At 43.4% G+C, this 27064-nt stretch overlaps 1 protein-coding gene and 1 long non-coding RNA gene across 4 annotated transcripts in view; one reads left to right on the top strand and one right to left on the bottom strand.

Annotated features, from left to right (window-relative positions):
• Positions 1–10629: 10629 nt before the first annotated feature.
• The window catches only part of SRGAP1 (SLIT-ROBO Rho GTPase activating protein 1), a 319306-nt gene continuing 302871 nt past the window's right edge, over positions 10630–27064 (bottom strand). For all 3 annotated transcript variants that reach the window (XM_070052569.1, XM_002711308.5, XM_017341950.3), the window contains one exon: positions 10630–15545. In XM_070052569.1, the coding sequence (XP_069908670.1) occupies positions 15168–15545 (378 nt within the window). In that variant the 3' untranslated portion in view covers positions 10630–15167. The remainder of the gene's footprint in view (positions 15546–27064) is intronic.
• LOC138844379 (uncharacterized) lies at positions 14787–27031 on the top strand. Its single transcript, XR_011380139.1, has 3 exons — positions 14787–14919; positions 16134–16257; positions 26127–27031. It is a non-coding gene; the product is annotated as an uncharacterized lncRNA (long non-coding RNA).

Raw genomic sequence — 27064 nt, 5'->3', positions numbered from 1 at the left:
CGCCGGCACACCGGGTTCTAGTCCCGGTCGGGGCGCCGCATTCTGTCCCGGTTGCCCCTCTTCCAGGCCAGCTCTCTGCTGTGGCCAGGGAGTGCAGTGGAGGATGGCCCAAGTGCTTGGGCCCTGCACCCCATGGGAGACCAGGAAAAGCACCTGGCTCCTGGCTCCTGCCTTCGGATCAGCGCGGTGCGCCGGCTGCAGCAGCCATTGGAGGGTGAACCAACGGCAAAGGAAGACCTTTCTCTCTGTCTCTCTCTCTCACTGTCCACTCTGCCTGTCAAAAAAAAAAAAAAAAAAAAAAAAAAAAAAAAGAATTATAATGATTCCCACAACACAGGAATAAATCAGAAAAAATGAAAGCTGTTAACATATTGTCTAGCTTATAAAACATTTAACAAATGTTAGCCAGTCTTATGATTATCACCATCATAGTTAGGCTAGTATGAGGTACTTCAAAAAATTCGTGGAAAAATGGAATTAAAAAATACATCTGGAAATGGGCATTTGGCACAGTGGTTCAGTCACTGGTTGGGACATCTGTATTCTATTGTGGAATGCTTGGGTTGGAATCCCAGCTCCACACCTAATTGTATCTTCCTATTAATTAACATGCACCCTGGGAGTCAGCAGGTGATGGCTCGGGTACTTGGGTTTCTGCCACTCATGAGGGAGACCTGGGCTGAGTTCCTGGCTCCCAGCTTCAGTCTGCCCCAGACATGGCCACTATAGGCATTTGGGGAGTGAACCATCTGGGTGGTAGTGGTGGGGTTCTCTTTCTCTCTCACTGTGAAATAATAAAAGATAAATTTATTTTTGGTGCAAACTTCTATTTGAACCTATACATGCTTTTCCTAACATGAATTTTTCATGAATTTTTGAAGGTCCCTCATTATGTGCATGAATTTGTTTTTTTGCACAAAAAATAAATTTAATTCCATTTTCCCTGGCACATACTTCAAATGCCAATAATCTCTTCTTCAGGAACTTGGTACTGTGACGTGCTCCCAGTTGTCTGCCTCCTCCTGGGCTTCCCTTCCCTAGTCTTTACCACCAGCCCCTCATTCCAGCCAAGCTCTGCAATATCCTGCTCTCTGGCACTGGATTATGGATTCTCTTCTTTGCCCCTTTTATTTTTTTAATTTTTATTTATTTGACAGATAGAGTTAGACAGTGAGAGAGAGAGAGAGACAGAGAGAAAGGTCTTCCTTCCGTTGGTTCACCCCCCAAATGGCTGCTACGGCCAGAGCTATGCCAATCCGAAGCCTGGAGCCAGGTGCTTCCTCCTGGTCTCCCATGCGGGTCCTTGCCCCTTTTATATCTATTTCTAGGACATATCCTCCAGCTCCTCAGCTTTAGACACCACATTTAAATTTTATGGCCAGAAATACCCCTTGAGTCTCATGTCCACTTTCCCCCTAGAACTCTCGATGTGGAAGTCAAACAGCTGTCTTAAATTAAGTCAATTAAAGGTCTGGTGCTGTGGTGTGGCAGGTAAAGCTGCTGCCTGCAGTGCTGACATCCCATATGGGCGCCAGTTCGAGTACCGGCTGCTCCACTTCCTATCCAGCTCTCTGCTATGGCTGGGGAAAGCAGTGGAAGATGGCCCAAGTCCCTGGGCCCTGGTACCCTCATGGGAGACCTGGGAAGAGGTTCCTGTCTCCTGGCTTCAGATTGGCCCAGCCCCGGCTGTTGCAGCCATTTGGGAAGTGAACCAGCAGATGGAAGACCTGTCTCCCTCTCTCTGCCTCTGCCTCTCTGCAACTGCCTTTCAAATAAATAATTCCTAAAACAAAACAAAAAAACAAATCCCACCCCACCTCTCTTAAAAATTAAGTCTGTTAGAACCAGAGTACTTGATTGCACCCTCTTGGCCAACTTTCTTCTTTCCCTCCCTCCTTTTTCTTCTTTCCCTTTTTAAGATTTCATTTTTATTCAAAAGGCAGAATTACAGAGGGAGCACAAACCAGAGAGATCTTCCATCCACTGGTTCACTCCCCAGATGACTGCAATGGCAAGGGCTGGGCCAGGCCAAAGCCAGGAGACTGGACCTCCATCCTGGTGTCACATGTGTGTGCAGGGGCCCAAGCACCAGGGTCATCATCTGCCACATTCCCAGGCACATTGCAGGGATCTGGATTGGAAGTGGAGCAATTGGGACTGGGACTGATGCTCACGTGGGACGCTGTGCTGCAGGTGGTGGTTTGACCTGCTGCGCCATAAGACTCCTTCCTATGCCCCATATTTCTTTTCTAACTAAGTGTCAAGATCATCCATGCAGTTACTCAAACAAAAAACCTGGGAGTCATTCTTAATTCTTACACTTTTTTTTTTTTTTTAATTTCCACTATTCAATTCAAGAGCAAATCCTGTTGACTCTATCTCTAAAACAAATTCCTCTTCATCTACCTGGCTACCTAGTCCAAGCCACCCTAATCTCTCTCTCTTTTTTTTTAGTTGTGGTCTCTCACTTCACTCTTGCCTTCCCATCCACTTCTACCACATCCCCAAACAGCTATTGTGGTATCTAGAATGATCTTTAAATAAAATTTTTGTGGGACAAGCATTGTGGTGCGGCAGGTTATGCCGCAGTCTGTGGTGCTGGCATCCCACACTGGAGTGCTGAGTCTAGTTCTGGCTGCTTTGCTTCTGATCTAGCTCCCTCTTCATGTGCAGTGAATGGTGGCCCAAGTACTTGGTCCCCTGCCACCCATTTTGGAGACCATGGTGAGTTCTGGGCTCCTGGCTTCATCCTGGCTCAGCCTCAGCCTTTGTGGCCATGTGGGGAGTGAACCAGCAGATGAAAATCTTTCTTTTTTCTCTCCCTCTTTTTCTGTCACTTTACTTTTCAAATAAATATTTTAAATAACTTGTGGTTAAAAAAGTATACAACCACAAAGTTTACCATCTGAATCACTTTTAAGTGAATATCGGAGTGTCATTTACATGCAGATCATTGTGTGAGATCTCCAGAACTTACTTGACTGGCAAAACTGAAACCCTGCACCCAGTGAGCAGCAACTCCATTGGTCCACATCACCCCACCGCTAGCGACTACCATTCTATTTATAAGAGTTTGACTACTTTAAAAGCCTTAACTAAGTGGAATTGTGCAGCAGTTGGGTTTTGTTTTGTTTTACACAGAAAGAGAGGAGGAGACGGAGAGGTCCTCCATCTGCTTGTTCATTCCCCAAATGGCTGTAATGGCCAGAGCTGGGCCAGGCCAAAGCCAGTAGCTTCCTCAGAACTCCGATGTGAGTGCAGGGGTCCAAGTATTTGGGTCATCCTCCACTGCTCTCCCAGGTGCATTAGCAGGGAGCTGGATTGGAAGTGGAGCAGCCAGGACTTGAACTGGTGACCACATGGGATGCTGGTGTCACAGGTGGCAGCTTTACCTGCTGTACCACAGCACTGGCCTCTAGTAGTTGTTTGTGACTGGTTCATTTCACTTAGACTAATGTCCTCATGGTTAATCCATGTTTTACTGTGTGACACAGTTCCTTCTTTTTAAAAGCTCTGTAACATTCCAGTTATACATTTACCATGTTTTCTTTTTTTTTAGATTATTTATTTATTTATTTATTTGACAGGTAGAGTTACAGACAGTGAGAGAGAGAGAAAGGTCTTCCTTCCGTTGGTTCACTCCCCAATTGGCTGCTATGGCCGGCGCTGCACCTATCCGAAGCCAGGAGCCAGGTGCTTCTTCCTGGTCTCCCATGCGGGTGCAGGGGCCCAAGCACTTGGGCCATCCTCCACTGCCCCCCCCACCCCCACCCCCCGGGCCACAGCAGAGAGCTGGACTGGAAGAGGAGCAACTGGGACTAGAACCCAGTGCCCATATGGGATGCTGGTGTCGCAGGTGGAGGATTAATCTAGTGCACCACAGGGCACTGGCCCCTACCACGTTTTCTTTACCCATTCATCTGTCAGTGGACATTTGGGTTGCTTCCACGTGTTGACACTTGTGAATAATACTGAAATGAACATGGTATGCAAACACCCCTTCTAGTTCCTGTCTTCAGTTCTTTTGGATGTATACCTGGAAGTGAGATTGCTGGATCACATGGTTGTCCTATTTTTCATTGTTTTGTAGCAACTCCATACTGTCATCCATAGTGGGCTGTACTATTTTACCTTCCCACCACCAGTGCAATAAAAGTTCCCACTTCTCCATACCCTCATTGAGACCTGTTATTTTCTAGAGTTTGTCCATTTGATCGTGACCATCCTGACATGTGGGAGGTGACTTCTCAGGGTGTTTCTGTAGAGTGATCTTTTAGAAACACACAGGAGGTGGCATTCCTGTTTGGAATCTCGCGGTGGCTTTCCTTACAATGATGTCTAAGTACTCTAACACGGCCTCCAAGGTCCTCTGTCCACTCTGCCGCCTGCCTTTCCATCGTCCGCCCCTGCATATACTGCTCTGGCATGGGGTAGTCTTCTGACCCCTTAGCCACTGTGAGTGTGGCCCTGTTGGTGCTTAGGCTGTTCCCTCTCCCTGGTCAAGTCTCTCTCCCTGTTCTCATGACAGGTTCCTTCTCATGCTTCAGATCTTAGCTCAGATTCTGCGGCCTCAGAGGTGACATTCAAGGTGTCCCATCTCACATTCCCCTCCCTGACACTCTAAATTGTATCACCCTGTTCTGTTTCGCTGGTGCTTTTTATAGCAACCATCAGCAGCTGAAATTATCTTGCCGATTTAGTTCTTGGCTTGTTTAATGCTTTTTAGCTAAGAAGGAAGTTCACCTCAGGAGCCCAGGAACCCTGTGTGTCTTGTTCACAGCAATTTCCCCAGAAGAGGGCCTGATTGAGTGAAAGTCAAGTGCAGCAGAAGCGTGAAGGGAGCAATTAATGCCAGCTGGAGGCTTGCGGGGCGTGCTCCATGGAGGATGTAATGTCTTAGTGGGGTTTGGAAGGATGAATCTTATTTCAATAGCAGATATCGGGATGAGCTAGGGGACATTTTAGGCTGAGAAATGTTGAGGGAGCAGGCAGCCAGCATGTTCAGGGAAAGATAGCCCAGTGCGACAGAAAGTAGGGCTCCCAAGGGCAAGTGTGGGCAAGGAGGCTGGAATGGCAGGCAGAGGTCAGAGGTGGCAGGCAGTAAATTCACATCTGCTGGTTGGCTGTTTAGTGCTGTGTTAGGTGTGAAGATACAAAGATGTATAAGACACCGTGCTGACCCTGGGGCAATGGAGGGCCATGGCTATTTTTTCAGCAGGGGAATGCCACAAACATCTTGTCGCGAGCGGAGTGTGCAAGCGTAGTCTCCAGGACCATGTGGCTGGAAATCAAATCCTGGCACTGCCATTGATGAGTTCTGTGACTGCAGCAAGTTCTTAACCCAGCTGTGGCTTACTTTTTCTCAAGGGTAAGATGAGCACACTAATGGTAGCTCTCGTGTGAGCTGAAATGAACATTTGTAGTGTGGAATCGAGCATTCGATTCATGTTAACTATTATTTAAAACTTGTTTAAGATACTTATTTACTTGAAAGACAGAAAGGGGGAAAGAGACAGATACAGAGATCTCCCTGCTGCTAGTTCATGCCCAAATGTCTGCAACAGCCAGTTCTGGGTCTGGCTGAAACTGGGAGCTGGGAATGCAATCCAGGTCTCCATGTGTGTGGCAGCGACCCAACCACTTGAGCCATCACCTGCTGCCCCTCAGAGTGCGCATTAACTGGAAGCTGGAATGGAAAGTAGAGGTGGCAGGATTGGCACTGTGGTGTAATGGGTAAAGCTGCTGCCTGTAGTGCTGGCATCCCATATGGCCACTGGTTCGAGTCTTGGCTACTCCACTTCTGATCCAGCTCTCTGCCACGGCCTGAGAAAGCAGTGGAAGATGGCCCACATCCTTGGGCCCCTGCACCCACTGGGGAGACCTGGAAGAAGCTCCTGGCCTCCGATCGACACAGCTCCGGCTGCTGTGGCCAGTTGGGGAGTAAACTAGCGGATGGAACACCTCTCTCTCGCTCTATCTCTATGTCTGTGCCTCTCCTTCTCTCTCTGCGTAACTCTTTCAAATACATAAATCTTTAAAAAAAAAAAAAAGTAGAAATGGGACTTGAACCCAGGCACTCTGATGTGGCATGTGGGCATCGAGCAGCAGCTTGACCACTGTGCCACATGCCCGTCCCCACGTTAGCCATTATTATGTAACACACTTAAAGTCATGTCTGTAAAACAGTATATTTTCAATGGCTGTTCATTTTTTGTTGTTGTTAGAGGTGGTCAGCGGGGGTGTAGACAGTCATTGCGAGGGGGAGACGGTGGGCACGGGAACACTATCTAGAAGGCAACCGCCAGAGTTGGAGCAGAAGGAATGAAGTTCGGCATGAGGTAAGAGCAGTGCAGACGGGACGTGCGGGGGCAGAACACGTTTTGAAATACAAGGGAGAGAGAGCAGATGCAGTGTTGGGTCTGCTGAACTTAATCTGCCTGGGGAAAACCTGCCTGCTGATGTTCAGTTGACACAACAGGGAGATGCCTGAGGCTTAGGACACAGAGGTGGCTAAAATGCGGATTTCTGCTAAGAATTCAGATTGAACCTGTCATTCACCAGCTAAGCTGGCAAACAGACGGCAATGTTTTATGTTTGTATACTGTTACGCATTGATGGCAGGAGTGTAAATTTGCACAGTCTTTCAGGAGAACAGGTAGATAACATTTATTAGAAGGGTTGGAGATGCTTACATTCCCAGATCTAGTGATATCACTCTCTGGAGTCAATGCTGAATTAATGATCCAAACGCAGATAATTATTCTGTATAGAGCTGCTCACCATAACCTAACATTCAGTTGGAAAAACAAGACCTGAAAAGGGCTCACTCAGTGATAGAAAAATGACTAAATAAATTCTGTTCACATGCTAGAATATTATGCATCCACTGAAGAAAATTGTGTTTACTGAGACTTCCAATAAGCAGTACCGTGAGAGAGGAAAAACCCAACCAGAATACACAATTTTAAGCAGAATGTGGATTGAACCTTTCTGAAAAAACAAATGCTAGAATATGCTGCACCAAGATGACCCTGTGAATAGTTTGGGAAATTTAGGCATGGGTTGGTAATTTGTTGAAATTGAGTGATTTTTAAATTAAGACCAGATAATAGGTATCGACTTAACTTTTATTTCTCCTCTTTTAAACTGCTAACATTACTAACACAATACTAATCTTTGGCTCACAGACCACATACAAATTAAAATTGCTATTACAAATCTTGACCATGTTGCTTTTTTTAAACAAATGGACATAGTCCATCATGGGCCTAGAACCTCAGACCTCATTTTCAAATGAGTTCAGGTCCCATCACTGTACGGCTTTGAATATGCCACCGAGCTGCACAGGATGCTTCCCTCTCCCTAAACTTACACATGCAATCATCCATTTCTATCATGAGGGACTTGTTTTTTTAAAGATTTATTTATTTGAAAGTTGGAGTTCCACAGAAAGAAGGAGAGGTGGAGAGAGAGAGAGGTCTTCCATCCACTGGTTCACTCCCCACTTGGCTGCAACGGCCGGAGTTGCACTGATCCGAAGCCAGGAGCCAGGAGCTTCCTCCAGGTCTCCCACGTGGGTGCAGGGGCTCAAGGACTTGGGCCATCTTCTGGTTTCCCAGGCCATAGCAGAGAGCTGGATCGGAAGTGGAGCAGCTGGGACTCAAACCTGCACCCATATGGGATGCCAGCACTGCAGGTGGTGGCTTTACCTGCTACGCCACAGTGCCAGACCTGGGACATGGTTTTTACACAAGGGATTTCCCTGAATGTCAATGACAAAAGATTAGTACAATGTATCATTGTTGAGAGGATAATTCATCAGTATTCCTCACTTCAGCTGTACACCCAAGCAGCTAAAAGAAACCCAATCACCTTTGGGAGAGCTCCAGATAGAAAGGTGATAGGTGTGAACAAAGCATCCAACCAAGTCGCCAGAACTGGATTGTAAGCTTCCAAGAGCTGTAGAGCTCTTGGATCATGTTGTGACTTCCTTCCGATACTGATGCTGAGCAAAGCCTGCTGTTGGAGGGCTCTGGAAGGAGCAGTTCCCTGCCGTCATCCCCTGTGTTACATACACACGTGCATGCACATGGACTGGCTCTCCTGTTGGGACTGACCTTGACAGGACAGCTTCTTGGTTGTTCTACTGCAGAAGCCGGGTTTTCTATCTACTACACAGAAACAGGTAAGGATGCACCTTGCAGTGTTTCCCAAAGGTCGTATTTTCCAAAATCCAAATGGGAATATATCGTGCAGGGGATGGAATTTGCCATAGTTTTTGGACTTCTAGAAGCTTCTTGACAGTGTAGATTAAACATGGGATAGTCATTAAGATTTCCATTATTTAAGGTAGAAGCCAAAACCTTCCTACAGGTTGTCTTCTTGTTTTGTTTGTTTGTTTTTTTTTTTTTGTTTGTTTTAATTTATTTGAAAGTCAGAATTAGAGAGGGGACAGAGATCTTCCACCTACTGGTTCACTCCCCAAACGGCTGCAATGGCCAAAGTTGGGCCAGGCTGAAGCCAGGATCCAGGAATTTCTTCTGGGTCTCTCTTATGGTTGCAGGGGTCCAAGCACTTGGGCCATCCTCCACTGCTTTCCCAGGCACATTAGCAGGGAGCTGGACCAGAAGTAGAACAGCTGGGACTTGAATAGTACCCACATAGGATGCCGGTGCTGCAGACAGTGGCTTAACCCGCTGTGCCACAACAGCACCAGCCCCTCCTAAGATTCCCACAGTGAGGGATGTGAGGAAGAAGGTGTGCATGGAGAGAGGGCAGACAGAGGCTCTTGGACTTGAGGGTAATAGGAAGGGAGACGTAGAACACGAGTTCTTTCCTGAAACAATCCGGTAGTTTCATCTGAGCACTTGGTCTTGGTGTAATAGCCTCTAATCCAACTCTCCAGTCCTCGAGAGGGCAACGAAGAAAAGCATCAGAGAACTGCAGCATCAAGCAACACTGAGAAACAGCTTCCGGCAGCCTCTGTGAAGAGCTCTTGCCTCGAGTAGACGGTGCTTTTTTGGGAAATAAATAATAAGCAACCACTCCTGCTTTCAGTAATCTGTCTTCAGGTGGGCCTTGCAATTAATGATGGAACTCAATGTTAACTCCATCATGTTTTGGGAATACAGTTACTTTCACAGGTGAGATTTCGTCTGTTCATTTGTTCCCCCACATATAATGCCCAAATTTCAATCAGGAAATACTAAAATATAATATCGAGTGTATTTTTGTAATGGAATTCTATACTGTGGTAAAAATGGAAAACTGCTCTCTCAACAACTCTCACAAACAGAAATTTCAATCAGAGGATGCAGAGACACAAAATCTACCTCTGTATGAGCCAAAAGTAAAAACTGCAGACAAAATGGACCCCTGGTGTGATTCATCAGGATTTGTTACCTTTGGAGAGGTACACTGCAGGGACTGGTGCTGTGGTGGAGGGGTAAAGCCACTGCCTGGGATGCCAACGTCCCATATGGGTGCTAGTTCAAGTCCCAGCTGTTCTACCTCTGATCCAGCCCTCTGATAATGCACCTGGGAAAGCAGTAGAGGATGGCCCAAGTGTTTGTGCCCCTGTACCCACGTGGGAGACCTGGAAGATGCTCCTGGCTTCCAATCTGTCCAACCCTGGAGGTTGTGGTCATTTAGAGAGTGAACCACCAGATGGAAGATCTCTCTTTGTCTCTTCCTCTGAAATTCTTTAAAAAAAAAATACACACACACACGTGTATTTAAGGCACAGTGCAGTGGCTTCTTGGAGGCTGTTAATGTGCTGTTTCTTAATTTGGGTGGTGGCTGCATGAGTGTAAAACTGTGTGAAAACTATTACCCCAAAGATTTGTGTGCTTTCTGTGTATGTTGTACAACATTTCAATAAGTCTTTCTTTTGATTTACATGTCATTCTGGGGAATAGTCAATCTAGCACTAGTGTTTTACAAAACTGTTTATTAAATATTGCTGGACTCCAAGAGTCAGCTTTCCTTTTATGTTTAAACAAAGGGGTTCAGTTGACCAGGTTTATCATCCAAAGAGGACTTCTCGGGGCCTGTGCTGTGGCGCAGTATGTTAATCTTCCGCCTGTGGCCACAGCATCCCATCTGGGCGCTGGTTCTAGTCCTCGCTGCTCCTCTTTCAATCTAGTTCTCTCCTATGGCCTGGAAAAGCAGAGGAAGATGGCCCAAGTCCTTGGGCCCTTGCACCTACGTGGGAGATGGGAAGAAGCTCCTGGCTTCGGGTTGGCACAGCTCCAGCCATAGCGGCAATTTGGGAAGTGAACCAGCAGATGGAAGACCTTTCTCTGTCTCTCCCTCTCACTGTCTGTAACTCTACTTCTCAAATAAATACAATCTTTTTTTTTTTTTAAAGGACTTTTCAAAGGCTCAATTGCAAGGTGGTGTGTATTTAGGAGGCTCCTCTGAGAGACAGCTCTCATGTGTTTTACGACACACGAGTCCCCAAACCACCACTCTGAAAAACCACCGCTACAGGACACAGCCCTGTGCCTGCTGTGTCCTTTTCAAATGCACAAACAAAAACGAAAGTTTTTATTTTAAGAAGGGAAAAAGTTTCACAATGCAACCCAACCCAAGATGCCATGGAGAATCATACCACATTGGAAACAGACAAGAGGCAGCCAGAACTATTTTATTATAAAGATACACCGTGAAGAACAAACCTGACCATATACTGAAGCCTGAAATGGTACATGCCAAAATGTTCAGTACTGTACAGAAAAGTGCATTGTCACAACAGATGAACAAAGCTTTTTTCTTCTTCTTGCAGAACTGTAAAAGTATTCCCCTTTAATTTCGCCTCGGAGAGGCGGGAACGTCATGGTAAGAGGCAGTACAGAGCGTGGCGACAAGATGGCAGTCGGCAGCACGTGAGCGGGGCGTGGAAGGGAGCACACGGGGGCTCACTGCGAGGAGGGAGGAACGCAAACCACGTCTACGGAGACGAGACAGTCTGACGGCGGACACGGCTGGAGAACGAGACACCACCGAGCACTGAGGCGCGGGAAGGTGGGGGTGGAGACGCAGCTGGGAGAAGGGGGCGTTTCAAAACACTCCAGTGGGCAGCGAGAGGTGGGGGAGGCAGAGGCGGGCTGGGCAGAGAATGGGGCGACAGTACAAGAGCCAGGCTAAAACTCCTCTAAAATAGAAAGGCACTTTCACATGTACATACTACAGATGTACATTGACACAATTAGGTAACAGTCACAAGCAGGAAGCTACCAGAACTGCAATTGATCAAACCGACAGGAAAGGACAATACTGATTTAATTACGTGGGCAGGAGTTACCTGTGGGTATGTAGGTAAATAGCAGTCTCTCCTGTTACACAGCCACTTACTATACTTAAGTAACTATAATAACCATCGCACTACACATTGAACTTGGATGAATGCTCTAAGGGGGGCATTCACAAACGCACGGTTTATATATTTTCTTTTACTAAACAGTTTCTAAGATAAGCATTATGGAACCCAGTACAATTATTTAAACATACAAAATTCCCTACGTAATTGAAAGATACAGGTACCCATCTTGATTATACCACATAGACTATTTTTTTTTTTTTAAATAAAGTATACTAGGGTAAGTGAAAGCTCCAATTCCAGCTTGTTTTCCTGATCTCATGAGGCTATGCCCATCACCCTGCACCGAGGCCAAAACTCCAGCCCAGCTGGAGGCTGGGCTCAGCTCAGGGGATTTCCTGGCGTAGTGTGGCTGCAGCTACCCAAGGGCAGAGCCTTCGGTCCTAAGCTGATCTGACTCTTAGGTCCTTTGTGGTGAATAACTGAAAGCAAGAGTCCAAGCATGTTTCCTGCTCCATAGCCTCTCAGCGCTGTGATGAGGAATTGTCAAGCTCCATCCCAAGGCCTGTAGTCTTCCAAATCCCTCACAGAGGCCTAGGCTCTTTAGCTTTGGATTTCGGAGGCTGTAATGATAAAAGTTTCCTCAGCTGGTAGACTCCAGAGGCTATGTCATTCCTAAATACTAAGGATACCACTATCTACCTACTCCTTTTTTTTTTAATTAAAATTATAACCCCATTTTGGGAAGAGCAAACGTACAAACTCATAACTGATACAACTTGACCCTTGGGGCGCTCTATCTGTTGCGAAGGGTTTGTGACCACTGTCATAGACTAACTGGGGCCCTACTGAGAATACTCTGGCTGGCTCAAGGGGCACCGAAGTCAGATTACATCGTGTGAAGACGTGGAAATCTGGCAAATGCTGATGCTGACACCAAACGTGAACGTGGAGCTCTAGAAAGCACCCTCAAAAGGTTGAAGCGGCTGACACAACACTCATCAGAAAATGTGTACTGAGTACCTTCCTTTATCATGACAATCCATTCCCCAAACCCCTGACCCAAACCGAAAGCCCGGCTTGGTAAATCTACTTGAGTGAGTTCTGTGGATAGGACATGAACATATGCGTGTGTGATACCGGCTGTGAATACATATTCTTGTGTGAGTGCAGTCAGGTGATCTTTGTAGAACCATAATCTATCCATCATCAAAATGACCCCTTCCCAGACCACACATGAAGACTGCTAAGACCCTAAAACTGGGGGCGTCACATCACATCTCCAGGGCTGATTTTTCTTTCTTCCGTCTCCCTTTCCACCTCCCCTCTGGGTGCTGCACCTGCCACTGTAAAGGCTGTGAACAGGTGAGGCTTCTGAGCTGCTGCAGCGTTGAATGAACTTTGCTGGGTGCCATTCTGGAGCTTTTGTGTGGTGACCACCGTGTCACGTCCTTGGAATCTGAAGACTTTGACTCAACAAAGCAATGAGACCTGCTAAGTTCTTACTAAGTCCTTGCTCAATCTGACGCCACACCCTTTGCTTGCAACTGAAGTGAGAGTGTCTCCAGGTGACCACAGGAGTAGAGGGAGAAAAGATAGAGAACAGTACAGTAAGGGAGTGCTGGGTGTATCGGGAGCCGTTTCCTGAAGAAGGCACAGCCTCTAGGGCTCTGGAGGGCTACAGCAGCATGCCCTCTGCCATGCAAGGCCGCAGAGGGCCCTGATGTGAGGGGCAGAAGGCAATCCTTGGTCCAGCTCAAGTAGAAAGACTGCAGGGAGGAGTCTAAAGAACTGAGCTGGTAGTAGTGAGATCTGAAATGCTGAAGTTACAGCTTCAAAAAGACACGAGAAAAATGCAAGATGCTTCTACTCTTTTGATACTTGAACATCTCACTTTTCAATCAAAGAAGGAAAATGATTCTTAAGAATCTTTATTATTTTAAAGAGCTAGGGGATTACTCAGGAAATTTAAACTTCCTAGGGAGTTTGGGAGGATTATCTAAAAGTTAGGGTTGTTCAAAGCTCATTTCTGGCTGGCAATCCATGGTGTACAAAGGTGCATAAGGACAACTACAGCTCAAGAGAAATGATCCAGGGTTGGAGAGGATGCTGAGCTGGGCCGTCTCCCCCGACCCCAAAGTGGGTAAAAAAGGATGGTTTTGAGAACTTGGAGGTATGACTTTGAAAGATAACCATGTCTCAATATTTTTCTGTAGGAGAAAATTAGACTGGCAAATAGGTAGCTATGAACGTAATGGTCTTGGGTACACAGCCTAATTCCTTTCTACACAATGTAGTTACCAATGGGCTGATGAAGTCAAGTCCACAATATGTTGACTCGGCTGGGGAGGCAACAGACTTCGAATCTGAAACCCAACCAGAAAGAAATCAATGATGGTTCATAGGAGTTCGTTCTGAGCCATTCATTTTTTTTTTTTGTAAGTTTCTTCATCAAGTAAGTTTGATGATAGAACAGTAAAAAGCTTTTAGGTCTATAGATGATACCAGCCACTGCTGGTAGGGTAATGGTGTTTGTATCTTAGCAAAGGATAAATGAATGGGAAGCAAGCGTTTTAAGAAAGGGAAACTACAGTGTAAATACAGGCTAATGAAAGATCGTCTATGTACTAGCATGCCAGAGAATGATGGTCTCAGTTGAGGAATGATGAGCCCAGCTGACTGTGCGAGTTACGCAGAGACCACATTGCAAAAGAAAAACTGAAAGAATGTCAAGGTCCCAAGGTACGAAATCAGGAGGAAACCATCCTGGACCCACAAGGCAGTCTTCCCAGGTTGGCTCTGTGTAGTACCCCAGCCAGCTCAAGACACAGAACAAGGACCCTGGGGTTTCAAAGTTGGCATCATCAGGCTCTTGTGGTGTGTTTAAAGGAAACAAGGAACGTGGAGCAGAGCACTGAGTGGACCAGGGACTCGGCTGCAACTGCTCCATTTCCACAGGGATTTAGAAATATCTGCTAGGCAGTTATTGTGCAATAGACCCTTGAAGGAGTTTGTGGCATTGAGTAACCAGAAAAATCCTTAAGATTAAACTGTTCCAGTCCTTTCTAAGTGCAAGGGCTGGACTTGGAAAGCTCTGGGGCCTGATAGCGTTCACGGATGGAGCAGTCCATAGCTTTGGGGCCAGTGTCTTCCCCACTCCTTTCCTAGGTCCGGTTCCAGCAATAACTGCAGAGATTCTACCCCCTTCCACTGAGCCTTTAACCTAGACCCGGGCAGCAGCTGTTAGGAAAGGCAGTGATCCAATACGTTCGTGCCATGGGCTTAGGGTCGCACTGGGCACATGCCACCGTGACATCTGCAAGCTTTTAGTGGGAGCCGGGCCCCAGCTCCGTGTGCAATCAGAGGTGTTCAGTCAGTTGCCAAACAATGGCAGCTTTCGCCACTTCTCAGCCATTACCCTGAGGGCCACAGGCTGGCACTGATTATGCCCCTCCGGAACCTGGAACTGGGATTCTCCGGCCTTCGGACCAAGACGTCTCTGACTCACCTGAGCTACACTAAGTCTGAAGCGCTGTATGATGCAGAGAGCGGTGTTGCCTTCATTACAAGTGGTGCAGCATTGGATTTTTTTTTTTCAAGTAAGTCTAAGTGTTTCTATTGTCTTTAAAATGACGTAAGATTTGTCCAGTTATTTAAAAAAAATTACAAAATACAAATGCCCGTGTTAATTTAGCTAGTCTCAGACATGACATTTGACAACATAGAAAAGCCAAACGATCTCCAGTCATAAGCACAAAACTAAGCAAAGTTACGCATCACGGACTTTTGTCCCTGATCCATTTGCTTTTTAAAATCGCCTCCCCTTCCGACCTTGCCCAGCTGGTTTTCACATCGTGCAAGACTTGTCTGTCGGACCCTGGGAAGGTGGGGCAGGTCCTATGGTAGGATTTGTTTTTGGAAGAACAGCAGGTTTTGGCCTAAGGGCTGGGGGCTTCAGCTGCACGCCCATTCTGGGTGCCACCACGGGCTTGAAAGTACTCATCGTGTCACTGGAGGAGCTAGTGCTACGCCGGATCTGAGGCTCCGCGCTCCTGAGGGCAGCGCTGTGCAAAGGGCTGAGAGATTCCGTGGAGGTGGCTGGCGTGGGAGAGTTTTTCACTTGTTCCAAGGTATCCAGCACCACATCCGGCGCGTGCTTGGCTGTACTCTGTCGCTCCAGTTCTCGGAGCTCATTCAAAGCGGTGTTCATCGTCTCTTCGATGTCCTGTTGAGACACAATCAGAAAGATGGAAATGACACATGGTAATTCACACAAAGGTACCGAATTCTACCTAGATATTTCACTTCAAAGCAAACAAGCCAGCAAAGAGAATATTTTAAAGTCACAGTTATTAGATATTATGAGTGTACATATGATGTCAGATTTGGTTATCTTGACCCTAAATTTTGAAGAGATCAAGTTGTAATGGTTCAGGGAGCCATATATCAAGTGCTTGCCATTCTAAGGCTCGAGGTAACCGTCTGATGGTCTCCACTGGCATTGAGTTTGTGGTTAGGAATTCTAGTTCGACTTAGAATAACAGCTTAAATTTAGGTGCTACACTAATTTCTCAATAAGCAAATATGAACAGTAACAAAGAATCATGCTTAACAAATTTTTGAGCACTTACTATGCACTTGGCTAACTCTGGAAAATTCTGGAAAATTGAGCTTAAGTCTTCCCCTGAACCACGTGCACTGGGTCTCTGGCTGTAGTGCTGCCCCATGAATGCATTTTTGGCTGTGCATATATTTTTTTGGCATGTGTTTGTGTGTGTATATATATATATATATATATATATATATATTTTAGTGTCACAAGGATGCAGTAGGATTGTGGGCAGAGGCCAGACATACAACCTGTCTCACTAGTGCCCCAGAGAGTTGACATGCAAAGAATTTTCCTGTGTCTTGCGCAACATTGGAATTTTCTCTAGGTAAGTGAAAATTTCATTCATAAAGGTATTTCAAAAAGCTCAGGGAAAAGTAGATTTAAAATGCAAGTTTATTTCACAGCAAAATATTCTGAAATACATGTGTAGCTTTTTCATAATATGCGTATTCTACAAACTTTCTGAAGACCTCTTGTATAACAACCTTAGCCTAGAATCTTTTAACTTTTTACATCTTAAAAATTATATTTATTTGAGAGAAGGAGAGTGAGATGGACAGAGAGAGCTTCTGACTGATTCATTTCCCAAATGCCCACAATGGCCAGGGGTAGGCCCAAGCCAAAGCCCGGCGCCAGGAATTCCAGGTCTCCCATTTGGATGGCAGGAACACACTTACTTGAATCATCACTGCTGCTTTCCAAGGTCTATATTAGCAGGAAGCAGGAGTGAAGAAGTGAAGCAGGAATTAAACACAGGCACTTCAATATAGGGTGTGGGAATCTTAACTGATAGGCTAACTGCCTGCTCCCCTAACTTCATTAAAAATAAATATTTTGGGGGGTTTAGGCATTTGGCCAAGTGCTTGAGCCACAGCTTGGGACTCCTACGTCCCAGATCAGAATACCTGGGTTAGAGTCCTGACCTTTTTTGCAGCTTCCTGCTAATGTGCACCCTGGGAGGCAGCAGGTGCTGGCTCAAGCAGTTTGGTTCCTGCTACCCTCATGGGAGCCTTTGGCTGAGTTCCCAGATCCTGGCTTTGGCTGGCCCAGTCCCAGTGGTTGCAGGCATTTGTGGAAGTGAACCAGTGGAAGGGAGCTTGCTCTCTCTGCCTTTCAAGTAAATTAAATAAAAAATGTAAAACTAATAACAAAACTTTTAAATTGACACGTAACAATTGTACACATGTATGGAGTACAGCGTGATATATTTCAGTTACTGAATAAAATATGTGATGAGGCAGGCCAGAGTTTGAGACATATCCCTTATTTCAAACACTTATCATTTCTTGGTATTGGAAACTCAAAATCTTCTCCACTAGCTATTTTGAAATACATAATTATAAGTTGTCAACCACAGTTATCACACTGTGCTATAGAAAATCAGGAAGTTATTCCTCCTAGCCGAATGCAGTTCTGTACCCATTAACCATTCTCTCTTCACCTCTGCCAACCACTATTGCATCCTCTAATTCCATGTGATACACCTTCTTAGTTTCTGCACATGAGAACATAAGGTTTGTCTTTCTGTGTAAGGTTCACTCAACAGGTCTGCTAATTCTATCCACACTGTGACACAGGACAAGATTTAGTTCTTTTCTATGGCTGAATAATATTCTGTTATGCATGTGTGTATATATACTACATTTTCTTTGTTCATTCACCCATTCATGGGTATCTTGGTTGATTTTATATCTTGGCTATTGTGGTAAGTGCTGTAAAAACATGGGAATACAGATATCTCTAATATACTAATTTCCTTTGTGCGTGTGTGTGTGTGTGTGTGTATATATATATATATATAGTGGAATTGCTAGATAATATGATAGTTGGATTTCCAGTTTTTTGAGGAACTTTGATACTGTTTTCCACAGTGGCTATATTAAATCATATTCTGTCAACAGTGCATGAAAGTTTGCTTTCATCTGCATCTTAACTACCATGTTATTTTTTGTCTTTTTGAGGACTGCCATTCTAACTGGGGTGACGTGATATCTCACTGTGGTTTTGATCTGTGTTTCCCTGATGATGAGTGATGTTAAGTATTTTTTTCTTGTACTTGTTGGCCATTTGTATCTTCTTTTATGAATTTTTGGTTCAGGTCATTTGCCCATTTTAAAATTGAATTATTTTTTATTTTTTGCTATTGTATTCAGTTCCTTGACTATTCTGTGTAACAATCTCTTGTCAGAGGAATAGTTTGCATTTTTTCCGTTCTGCAGGGTGTCACTGCACCCTTTTGCTGTGCAGAAGCTTTTTACTTTGATATGATTCCATTTAACAATTTTTGGTTTTGTGCCTGTACTTTTAGCTTCATATCCAAAACCTGTCTTCCCAGACGAATGTCCTGAAGCATTCGCTACAGGTTTCCTTCTAGTAGTGACACAATTTCAAGTCTTACATTTAAATCTTTGATTCATTTTAAGCTGACTGTTGTATGTGGTGACAGAGAGATGGTTTCATCTCTGTGCATATGAACATCCAGTACTCTAAGGACTATTTATTAAAGAGACTTTCTCCTAGTATGTTTTTGGCATCTCTGTTCACAATCTGTTGGCTGTAAGTACACTGATTTATTTCTAGGGCCTCTATTCTGTTTCATTGGTCTATATGTGTCTCTTCATGCTAGTGCAGTACTATTTTGGCTACTAAAGCTTTGTAGTATGTTTTGAGATCAGGTGTTGTGATGTCTTCAGCTTTGTTCTTGTTGCTGAAGACTGCTTTGGATATCTGGGGTCTTTGGTGGCTCCACAGGAGTTTGAGAGTGCTTTCTTCTATTTCTATGAAGAATGTCATTGATACTTTGTTAGGGGTCACATTGAGTCTGTAGATTGTTTTGGATGGTGTAGATATTTTTACAATATTGATTTTTTTAGTCTATAAACATTAGATGTTTTCCCATTTTTTGTGTCTCTTTCAGTGTCTTTCATCAGTGTTTTATGATTTTCATTGTAGAGTTCTTTCACCTCCTTAAATTATTCCTAGGTATTTCATTTCTAAAATAGCTAATATAAATGACATACTACCTTGGTGTCTTTTTGGCTAGTTCATTTTGTGTATTTTTAGTGCATACATAGAAATGCTATTGATCTTTGTTGATCATATCTTTGCAACTTTACTCCAGCTGTTTATCAGTTTTAAGGGTTTCTCAGTGCAGTGTTCAAGTTTCTCCATATATAAGATGACAGCTGCAAAAAGAAAGTTTGGCTTCTTTTAGAATTTGAATGACCTTTCTTTCTCTGTCTTGCCTAGCTTTGGCCAGGACTTCGAGTACTATGTTGAAAAAGAATGATAAAAGTGGGTATCCTTTTGTTAAAAAATCTTAGAATAAACACAAGTTTTCCCCATTCAGTATGGTGCTGGCTGTGGATTTCTTCTCTGTGGCCTTAATTATGTTGAGATAAGTTTCTTTTAAGTCTCATGTGTTGAAAGTTTTTTTCAGGAGATGTTGAATTTTGTTGAATGAATGAATGTTCTTTCTACATGTACTGAGATGGTCATGTGGTTTTATCCTTCATTCTGTCGGTATCATTCTTACTGATTTTTTTTATGGTGAAACATTCTTGGATTTGTGGGAAAAATCTCATGATCATGGTGTATATTCATTTGAAATATACTTTTTTGATGTGTTTATTGCTATAAATTTCTTAGTACTGCCTTTGTTGCATTCCATAGGTTTTTGTATGTTTCTGTTTTAATTCAAGAAATTTAAAGACTTAATTTCTGTGTTGTCTCCCTGGTGGTTCAGGAGCAGGTTGTTTAATTTCCATGTATTGCTATGATTTCCATAGCTCCTTGTTGTTGGTTTCTAATTTTATTCCTTTGTGTTCAGAGGAGATAAATGATATCATTTCATTAAAAAAAAATCTGCCGGTCTTTTTCTGTGGGTTAACATATGGTAACCTGGGCTAATGTTCCATGTGCTGATGAAAAGTGCGTAATCTGCAGCCCTTAGGTAAATGTTCTGTACATACCTGTTATGTTCACTTTTAGAAAAGCTGATTTTCTGTCTGGATGATCTGTCCATTGATGAAAGTGGTGTATTAGATTTCCCAAGTATTATTATATATATCTCTCTCCTTGTAGATATAATATGAACTTCAGATGTTAGAGTGGTCCGGGGTTGGCTACATATGTAATTATTTCATCTTTTGCTGAATTTATCCTCTTATGATTATGTACTGATCTTCACTGTCTGCTTTTACAGTTTTCTACATAGTCTGCTTTGTCTAATAGGATACTCACAGCGTATCCTCTGTTTGTGTGGTCTGTATTTTTTTTTTTTTTTCTTTACCAGTGAGGTGAGTTTCTTGCAGCATACAGTTGGGTCCTTTTGTGTGTTTAATTCATTGAACTAGTCTATATTTTTTAACTGGGGAACTTAACCTGTTTACACTCAAGGTTATTAGTTTTAGATAGCCTCCTATTACATATTCTTTGTTCCTTTCTTCCTCTCTTATTGTTTATCTTTGTGTATGGCAGCTTTCAGACATGATAAAGTTTGATTCCTTTCTCTTTCTCATTTGTGTGTCTACTACCAGTGAGTTTTACACTTGTGTTTTCATGATGGTAGTTTCTGTCCTTGGGCTTCTTGTTCTAGGACTGCCTTAAGCATTTCTTGTAAACTTGGTCTAGTAGTGATGAATACCCTCTGTTTGGCTTATCTAAGAAAGACTTCCTCTTTCATATCTGAAGTGTTACTTTTCTGGGTATAGTAGTCTTGCTAGTAGAATGTTCATTCCATTCTTTCCTGATATATAAGATTTCTGCTGGTAGTCTGATGGAGATTCTCTTATATATAACTTGGCATTTTTCTCTTTTCCTTTCAGAATTCTCTGTATCTTTGGCTTTTTAACAACTTGACACTAATGTGCCTTGGAGAGAAGCTCTTTGGGTTGAGCCTACTTGGGGTTCTTTGAGGTTCATGGATATGGATGTCCAAATCATTTCCAAGACTTAGAAAGTTTTGCTCTATTTTATTCACTAAACATGTTTTCTGTATCTTTTTGTTTCTTCTCCCTCTAGAACTCAAATAGTGTAAATATTTATGTGTTTACTTAATGATGTCCCAAAGGTCCTATAGGCATGCTTTGCTGTCTTCATTCTTTTCCTCTGTTTAATTCAAAAGATCCATCTTCAAGTTTAGAAATTATTTCTTCTGCTTTAGTCTATTGCTGGACTATGGCTTTTTAAAAAAATTCATTCATAGAATTCCAAGATATTTAAAAAAAATGTATTCTCCTATATCATACTGAACTTCCTTAAGGTAATTATTTTGAATGTTTTCATGGATTTCATAAATTTCCTTTATTTTGTGGGCTGCTACTAGATAATTATTGTGTTCTGTTGAGGTTGTTGGATTCCTTTCAGGTTTCTTGTTTGACAGTGTTGATATCTGCACATCTAATGCAACAGTCACCATTTATGGTTTTATGGATTTTTTAAAAAAATTTTTCCGTGAAAGGATTTTTCCTATATTTCAGTTGGGTGTGGATATGGGGTCTTAGCTTTGATTCTGGGTAGATGCAGTAGTGTGGTCTCTGTGCAGTTTCTTCAGCTTTAGTCCTCGTTAGTTATGTCTGTGGTCATGTCCGTAGCCCGAGGCTGTAGGCGTGACTGTGGGGGCATGGCATGGTTTGGCTGGGAGAGGGTGGCTTCCTGGCTGACTTGTTGGGTATCATTTAGGTGTGTGCATGTGCTGTGTAGCATCTCCTGTGGGCCAGGGCTGTTATCTGGCTAGCTAACAGGTGATTCCGCTGTGTGTTGGCTGTCCCTCCATGCATACGTGCTTATTTCCTGGAAGGACTGCCACAGAAGTTGGGAAGACAGAGTCTCAGCCCTTCTGTGGAGCCTAGGCTCTGAGCAGCTGAGGTCATGGTGTTGAAACCCTTCTTATGAGTATGGTAGAATGATGATGGAGTCTAAAGAATGGAAACACACTATAGCTTCTGGCCTCCAGGATGGAATGCACTCTAGCAGTGGGTCCAGTTTAGGATGGCACTGAGCGCTAGCACCTTACGTGTGTGTGTGTGTGTGTGTGTGTACAATGTGGGCTCCTACTACATGACAATACAACCATGGGAAATCTGGACAACTCTGTAAATGGTGTTTGGGCTGTCTGCAGTGGCAGTGGGGACTGTTGGAGATCTCCAACTTCCCTTGTCCCTGTAAAGCTTGCAATTCATATGGGTGGGACCGACAGTGTGGGAGAGTCAGGGTGCCGTACTCTACGCTCTCTGGTGCTATCTTGAATTTTCATGCTCCACAGGGATCCTGCCCCTTCTCTGCAACTCACCAGCAAACTCCTTGTTATTCCAGATTACAGTTGTTCTTTGGCATGGCCTCTTTTGGACGAGGGGGACAAGAACAGGTAACTCTGACCGTCTTGCTCTTTTGCATCCCCCACATTATGAAAGTTTTCAGAGTCACAGTGGACTCGCTCACGGCAAGCCCTAATCAATCAATAAAGCAAGCACGTTGGGAGATGATGAAGGGCGCAGTACACACACGTATGCCTGATAGCAAGAACTAGTTCTGCCAGACCACAACTTTGCACCAAGGCCACAGCAACCTTTCACAAAAATAGTTTTGCAAGGACATCTGCTCAGGAACTGTCTGTTCAGCCTTGGACAGGCACCACCCTTGTTGTTAATCTGCATAGCCAAAGAATTTTATTTCAAAATATGTAATCTTCACCTTTAAAAACTTCCCGAGTCTCAGCCTCTTTGTGGCAGTTTATTATGGCACACAGATTCCACTGTAATGTTCTGCCATTCCCAAATATTATTCTTTGGAAGATCTTTCTCTGTTATTTAGGCTAACAATATATAAAGGCAAAATCTTTTTTTTAAAATAGTGAAACATTTTCCAGGAATGCAACTAACTATATAAATTATTCTTTCATTGCAACTGTGTGACTAAGAGTTGTCTGCCAATTTGGAAAAGCCACATAGCTAATAGGAAGACTTTTCATGAAATGTGAGTCTAGTTATGTCTATTAACTTAATACTCTATCAAGGTACATTTTTGATTTTTGCTTTTATAGAAATTCTGCAAGTAGGTGAAAATATTTCACTACATTTGTCTTTTAGTGTTAATAATGAACTGAAGTATATTAAATTATTTTAATACTTATTTCTTTTTACCTTTATTTAGAGCTTTATATTTTTCAAATTAAGCATGTCACCAATTGATTTCAGATACTGAAGGAATAATTACAAAATATTAGTTTAAAAAAGTAGAGTTTATTCCATGGATGGACAGAGAGATAAACAAGATGTGGTATATAGGTGGCTTGCAAATATTTTTTCTCATTCTATTGGATGTCTCTTCATTCTGCTGATCATTTCCTTTGCTTTGCAAAAGCTTCTGAGTTTGATATAGTCCCATTTGTTTAGTTTGCTTTTGTTGCCTGTGCTTTGGGGGTCTTGTCTAAGAAGTCATCCCCTACACAAGGGTCTTGGAATGTTTTCCTTATATGTTCTTCCAGAAACTTCATAGTCTCAGGTCTTAAATCCATCTTGAGTTTATTTTTGTATTTGGTGAGAGTTATGGATCCAATTTCATTCTTCTACATATATACACCCAATTTTGCCAGCACCATTTGTTGAAGAATTATCCTTATTGCACTATATGGTCTGAGCACTTCTGTCAAAAATTAGTTGGCTGTATGTACATGGATTAACTTTTGGGTTCTCTATTATGTTCTACTGATTTATGTATTGGTTTTTATGCCACTACCAAGCTGTTTTAATTACAGCTTTTTAGTATGCTTTTAAGTCGGGTTTTGTGATGTCTCCAGCTTAATTTTTTTTGCTTAGTATCACTTTGGCTATTTTGGGTCTTTTGTGATTTAGTACAAATTTTAGGATTGTCTTTTTCACACTCTGTAAAGAATGCCATTGGTATTTTGATAGGGGTTACACTGAATCTGTTAACTGTTTTAGGTAGTATAGACATTTTGACGATGTGAATTCTTCCAATCCATGAGCAAGGAATACCTTTCCATTGTTTTGTGTCCTTGATGATATCCACAGTCTATCAACAATTTAAACTCAACAACAACAACAAAAATCCAATTGAGAAATGGGCAAAGGATTTTGACAGACAGGTCTCAAAAGTAAAATAAAAATGGCTAACAACTGTACAAAAAAATGCTCAACATCAATGGTCATCAGGGAAGTAAAAAGCAAGACCACAATTAGGTATTACCTCACTCCTGTCAGAATGGCTAAAATCCAAAACACAGAGAGTAACAAATGCTGGCAAGGATGTGGAGAAGGGGAATACTTATACACTGTAGGTGGGAATGTAAATTAATGCCACCACTGTGGAAAACAGTGTAGAGATTTCTTAAACTAGAAATAGACTTGCCATAGGATCTAGCAATTCCACTACTGGGTATATATCCAAAACAGTTGAACACAAAGATACCTGCACCACCATGTTTATAGCAACATTGTTCCCAAGAGTCAAAATGTGGAACCAACCAAGGTATCCATCATCAGACGAATGGATAAAGGACATGTGGCATATATACACAATAGAACATTATTCAGCTATAAAAAATGAAATTCTACCATTTGCAGCAAAATGGATGTAACTGCAGGACACCATAGTGAGTGAAATAACCAGGCCCAGAGAGACAAATACTGCATGTGCCCCCATTTGAAAAAACAAAAAGCAAAGAAATGCGTGTATCAGTATTGCTGTAAATATAGTTATGCAAAATTTTGTTTGAAAACTGTCAGAATGTGGTATATTCATACAAGGTGGGTATCAATCAGCCCTAAAAACAAAGGAAATCTTGTCTCACAGAACATGTGTGAACCTTGAGGGAACTGTTCTGAAGTAGCCAGTCACAAAAAGACAAACTGTATGATTCCAGTTAAATGTGGTGGCTAGAGTACTCAGATTCATAGAAACGGGAAGGTTGCCAGCATCTGGGAGAGGGAAATAGGGGGAGCTGTTGTTTGATAGAGTTTCAGTTTTGTAAGATGGAAAAGTTCTGGAGAGCTATTTGACAACACAAATGCACTTTGGTGAGCTGCACACTTGAAAATGGCTAAGATGGTGTAAGTTAGTACAAGTTAAAAAGAATGGCAGAGCACTGACTGAGATGGGGTGGAGACCCTGCCCTGGTCTGACAGGTTGCTTCTTTCTATCCCTGGGAACCTCTCCACCCACCTGAGCATCCACTGCTCTGGCACTGCTCAAAGCAACCACTTCTAGCTCCATCTCCCCACTGTGGTCTCTAAGCACCTGGAGGCAGCTGCTGCTATTTAAATTAGTGTCCACACACCCTACCAGGGGATCTGGCAGACAGTAAGTGCTCAAAAAAGGTTTGCGTAAGTGATTAAACCAAGACAATGACAGTTTCCAATAATGAGTAAACCAAGATAGAATCATCTATGGATATGGTATCCTTTAAGACTCTGCATCAGGGAGCCTATTGATTGTTTAATAAAGCACTTGGATGTTCAGTGTATGAACACCACGATGGCACGCTGACCTGTCCTCTTGGGAAAATGGGAAGAGTGCAGTTGGAAGGATAAACAAAGGACAAAGCTGGAAGCCACTTTGGGGGGTGACATCACTTTTCAAGTGATTATTTTCATATGTGATTTCCATTTGCTGCTAAACATATGGATTTTTTTTTTTACAAATATTTGTCCCAGAGAGATTGTGCACAGCCTCATTTATCTGTTGAGCGTGTGTTTTAAAGCTGTAAAATGACAGAATCCCCTTGTTGTAGCATCAAGGGGGTTAAACAGACCTTCCCACCCCGTGCAGTGTGTCTCACCTACTTACTGCAGCACTGATGTGCGTTTCCAGAACCATTATCTTCAGCTATTCTTGAATTTCACTCATTCTAAATAAGCCTCAGAGCCCTTACATAGCACTTTAAGTGGAAAAAAAGGACCCCAAATGGCAAAAATCCTCTTTTTGATGTTGGCTGAGAAGCTGTTGTCTGTTTAAAATTTAATTAAAAAAAAAACATATGAAACTCTTCACATAATCTAATCTGCTCGCCAAAATTCTTTTTAGTTAGACTTTGAAGCTATTTTGAGTGTCCTATCACACCAGGGCGGGTTTCCTTGGGTGCTTTTTATTAAAAATAATCCATCTTTCATACTTCCCCATATTAATTTCATTCCTTTGTTATTTTTTCATCTGCTTGCTTTCTCTCCACCTCAGTGACAGCTGGAAGATGGTGCAGAGAACTGAAGGGCGAGCCCTGAATCTACGCGCCCGCTCTGTCATGCCGTACAAAGCACCAGAGAGCAAGGACGCAGAACGGCCATCGCTACTCTTTCACTTCTGCTTAGAAAATTCTCATCAGCGGAAGATGCTGCTGCGGTCCTCTGTGTGGTCTGGCTGGGGGCAGAAGCCGTGGATGGGGCGGGAGGGCACACAGGAGCCAGACCCACTGTTCAAACAGTTCACCGATACTGACTGCAGCATGATGAACTGACCCGCCACGTCCTAAACAGAAAGTATCATCTTTGCCGTATACCCAAACCTTTCTGATTTTGGGGCCTCCTTGTGTTCCATCAGCTTGCCTGTCTCTCTAGCTTTAGACGCATTTAGCATCTGAGAGGGCCATTCTTTCCTTGTTCATCTTTTTCAACAATTTCCTTGGCTTTCAACGTTCCAAGTCCTACCTTTCTTTCTGCCCTGTCTCTGTTTAAGTTGCTGTGAACCTGATACACCTGGGCCCCTTCAGGAACACATGGTTCTTCAAAAGACACTGAGAGCCAGGCCTTAATTTAAAGAAGGGGTTAGGGGTTGGCGCTGTGGCACAGCAGGTTAAGCTGCCGTCTGCAGTGTGGGCATCGCAAAGGGGCGCCAGTTTGGGTCCTGGCCGCTCTGCTTCTATTCCAGCTCCCTGCTAATACACCTAGGAAAGCAGCAGAGGATGGCCCAAGTGCTTGGGTCCCTGCATCCCTGTGGGAAATCTGGAGGAAGCTCCTGGCTTCTCATCGGCCCAGCTCCGGCCACTGCGGCCAATTTAGGAGTGAACCAGTGGATTGAGGATCTCTGTCTCTTCCCCCTCTCTGTACCTCTGCCTTTAAAATAAATAAATCTTTTATAAAAAAGGATGGGCTAATGTCCCTTCTGTTGTTTTCAGTGGG

This window comes from Oryctolagus cuniculus, chromosome 11, assembly GCF_964237555.1.
Source record: "Oryctolagus cuniculus chromosome 11, mOryCun1.1, whole genome shotgun sequence".
Classification (NCBI taxonomy): Eukaryota; Metazoa; Chordata; class Mammalia; order Lagomorpha; family Leporidae; genus Oryctolagus; species Oryctolagus cuniculus.
This window is presented reverse-complemented; position numbering and strand designations above follow the sequence as displayed.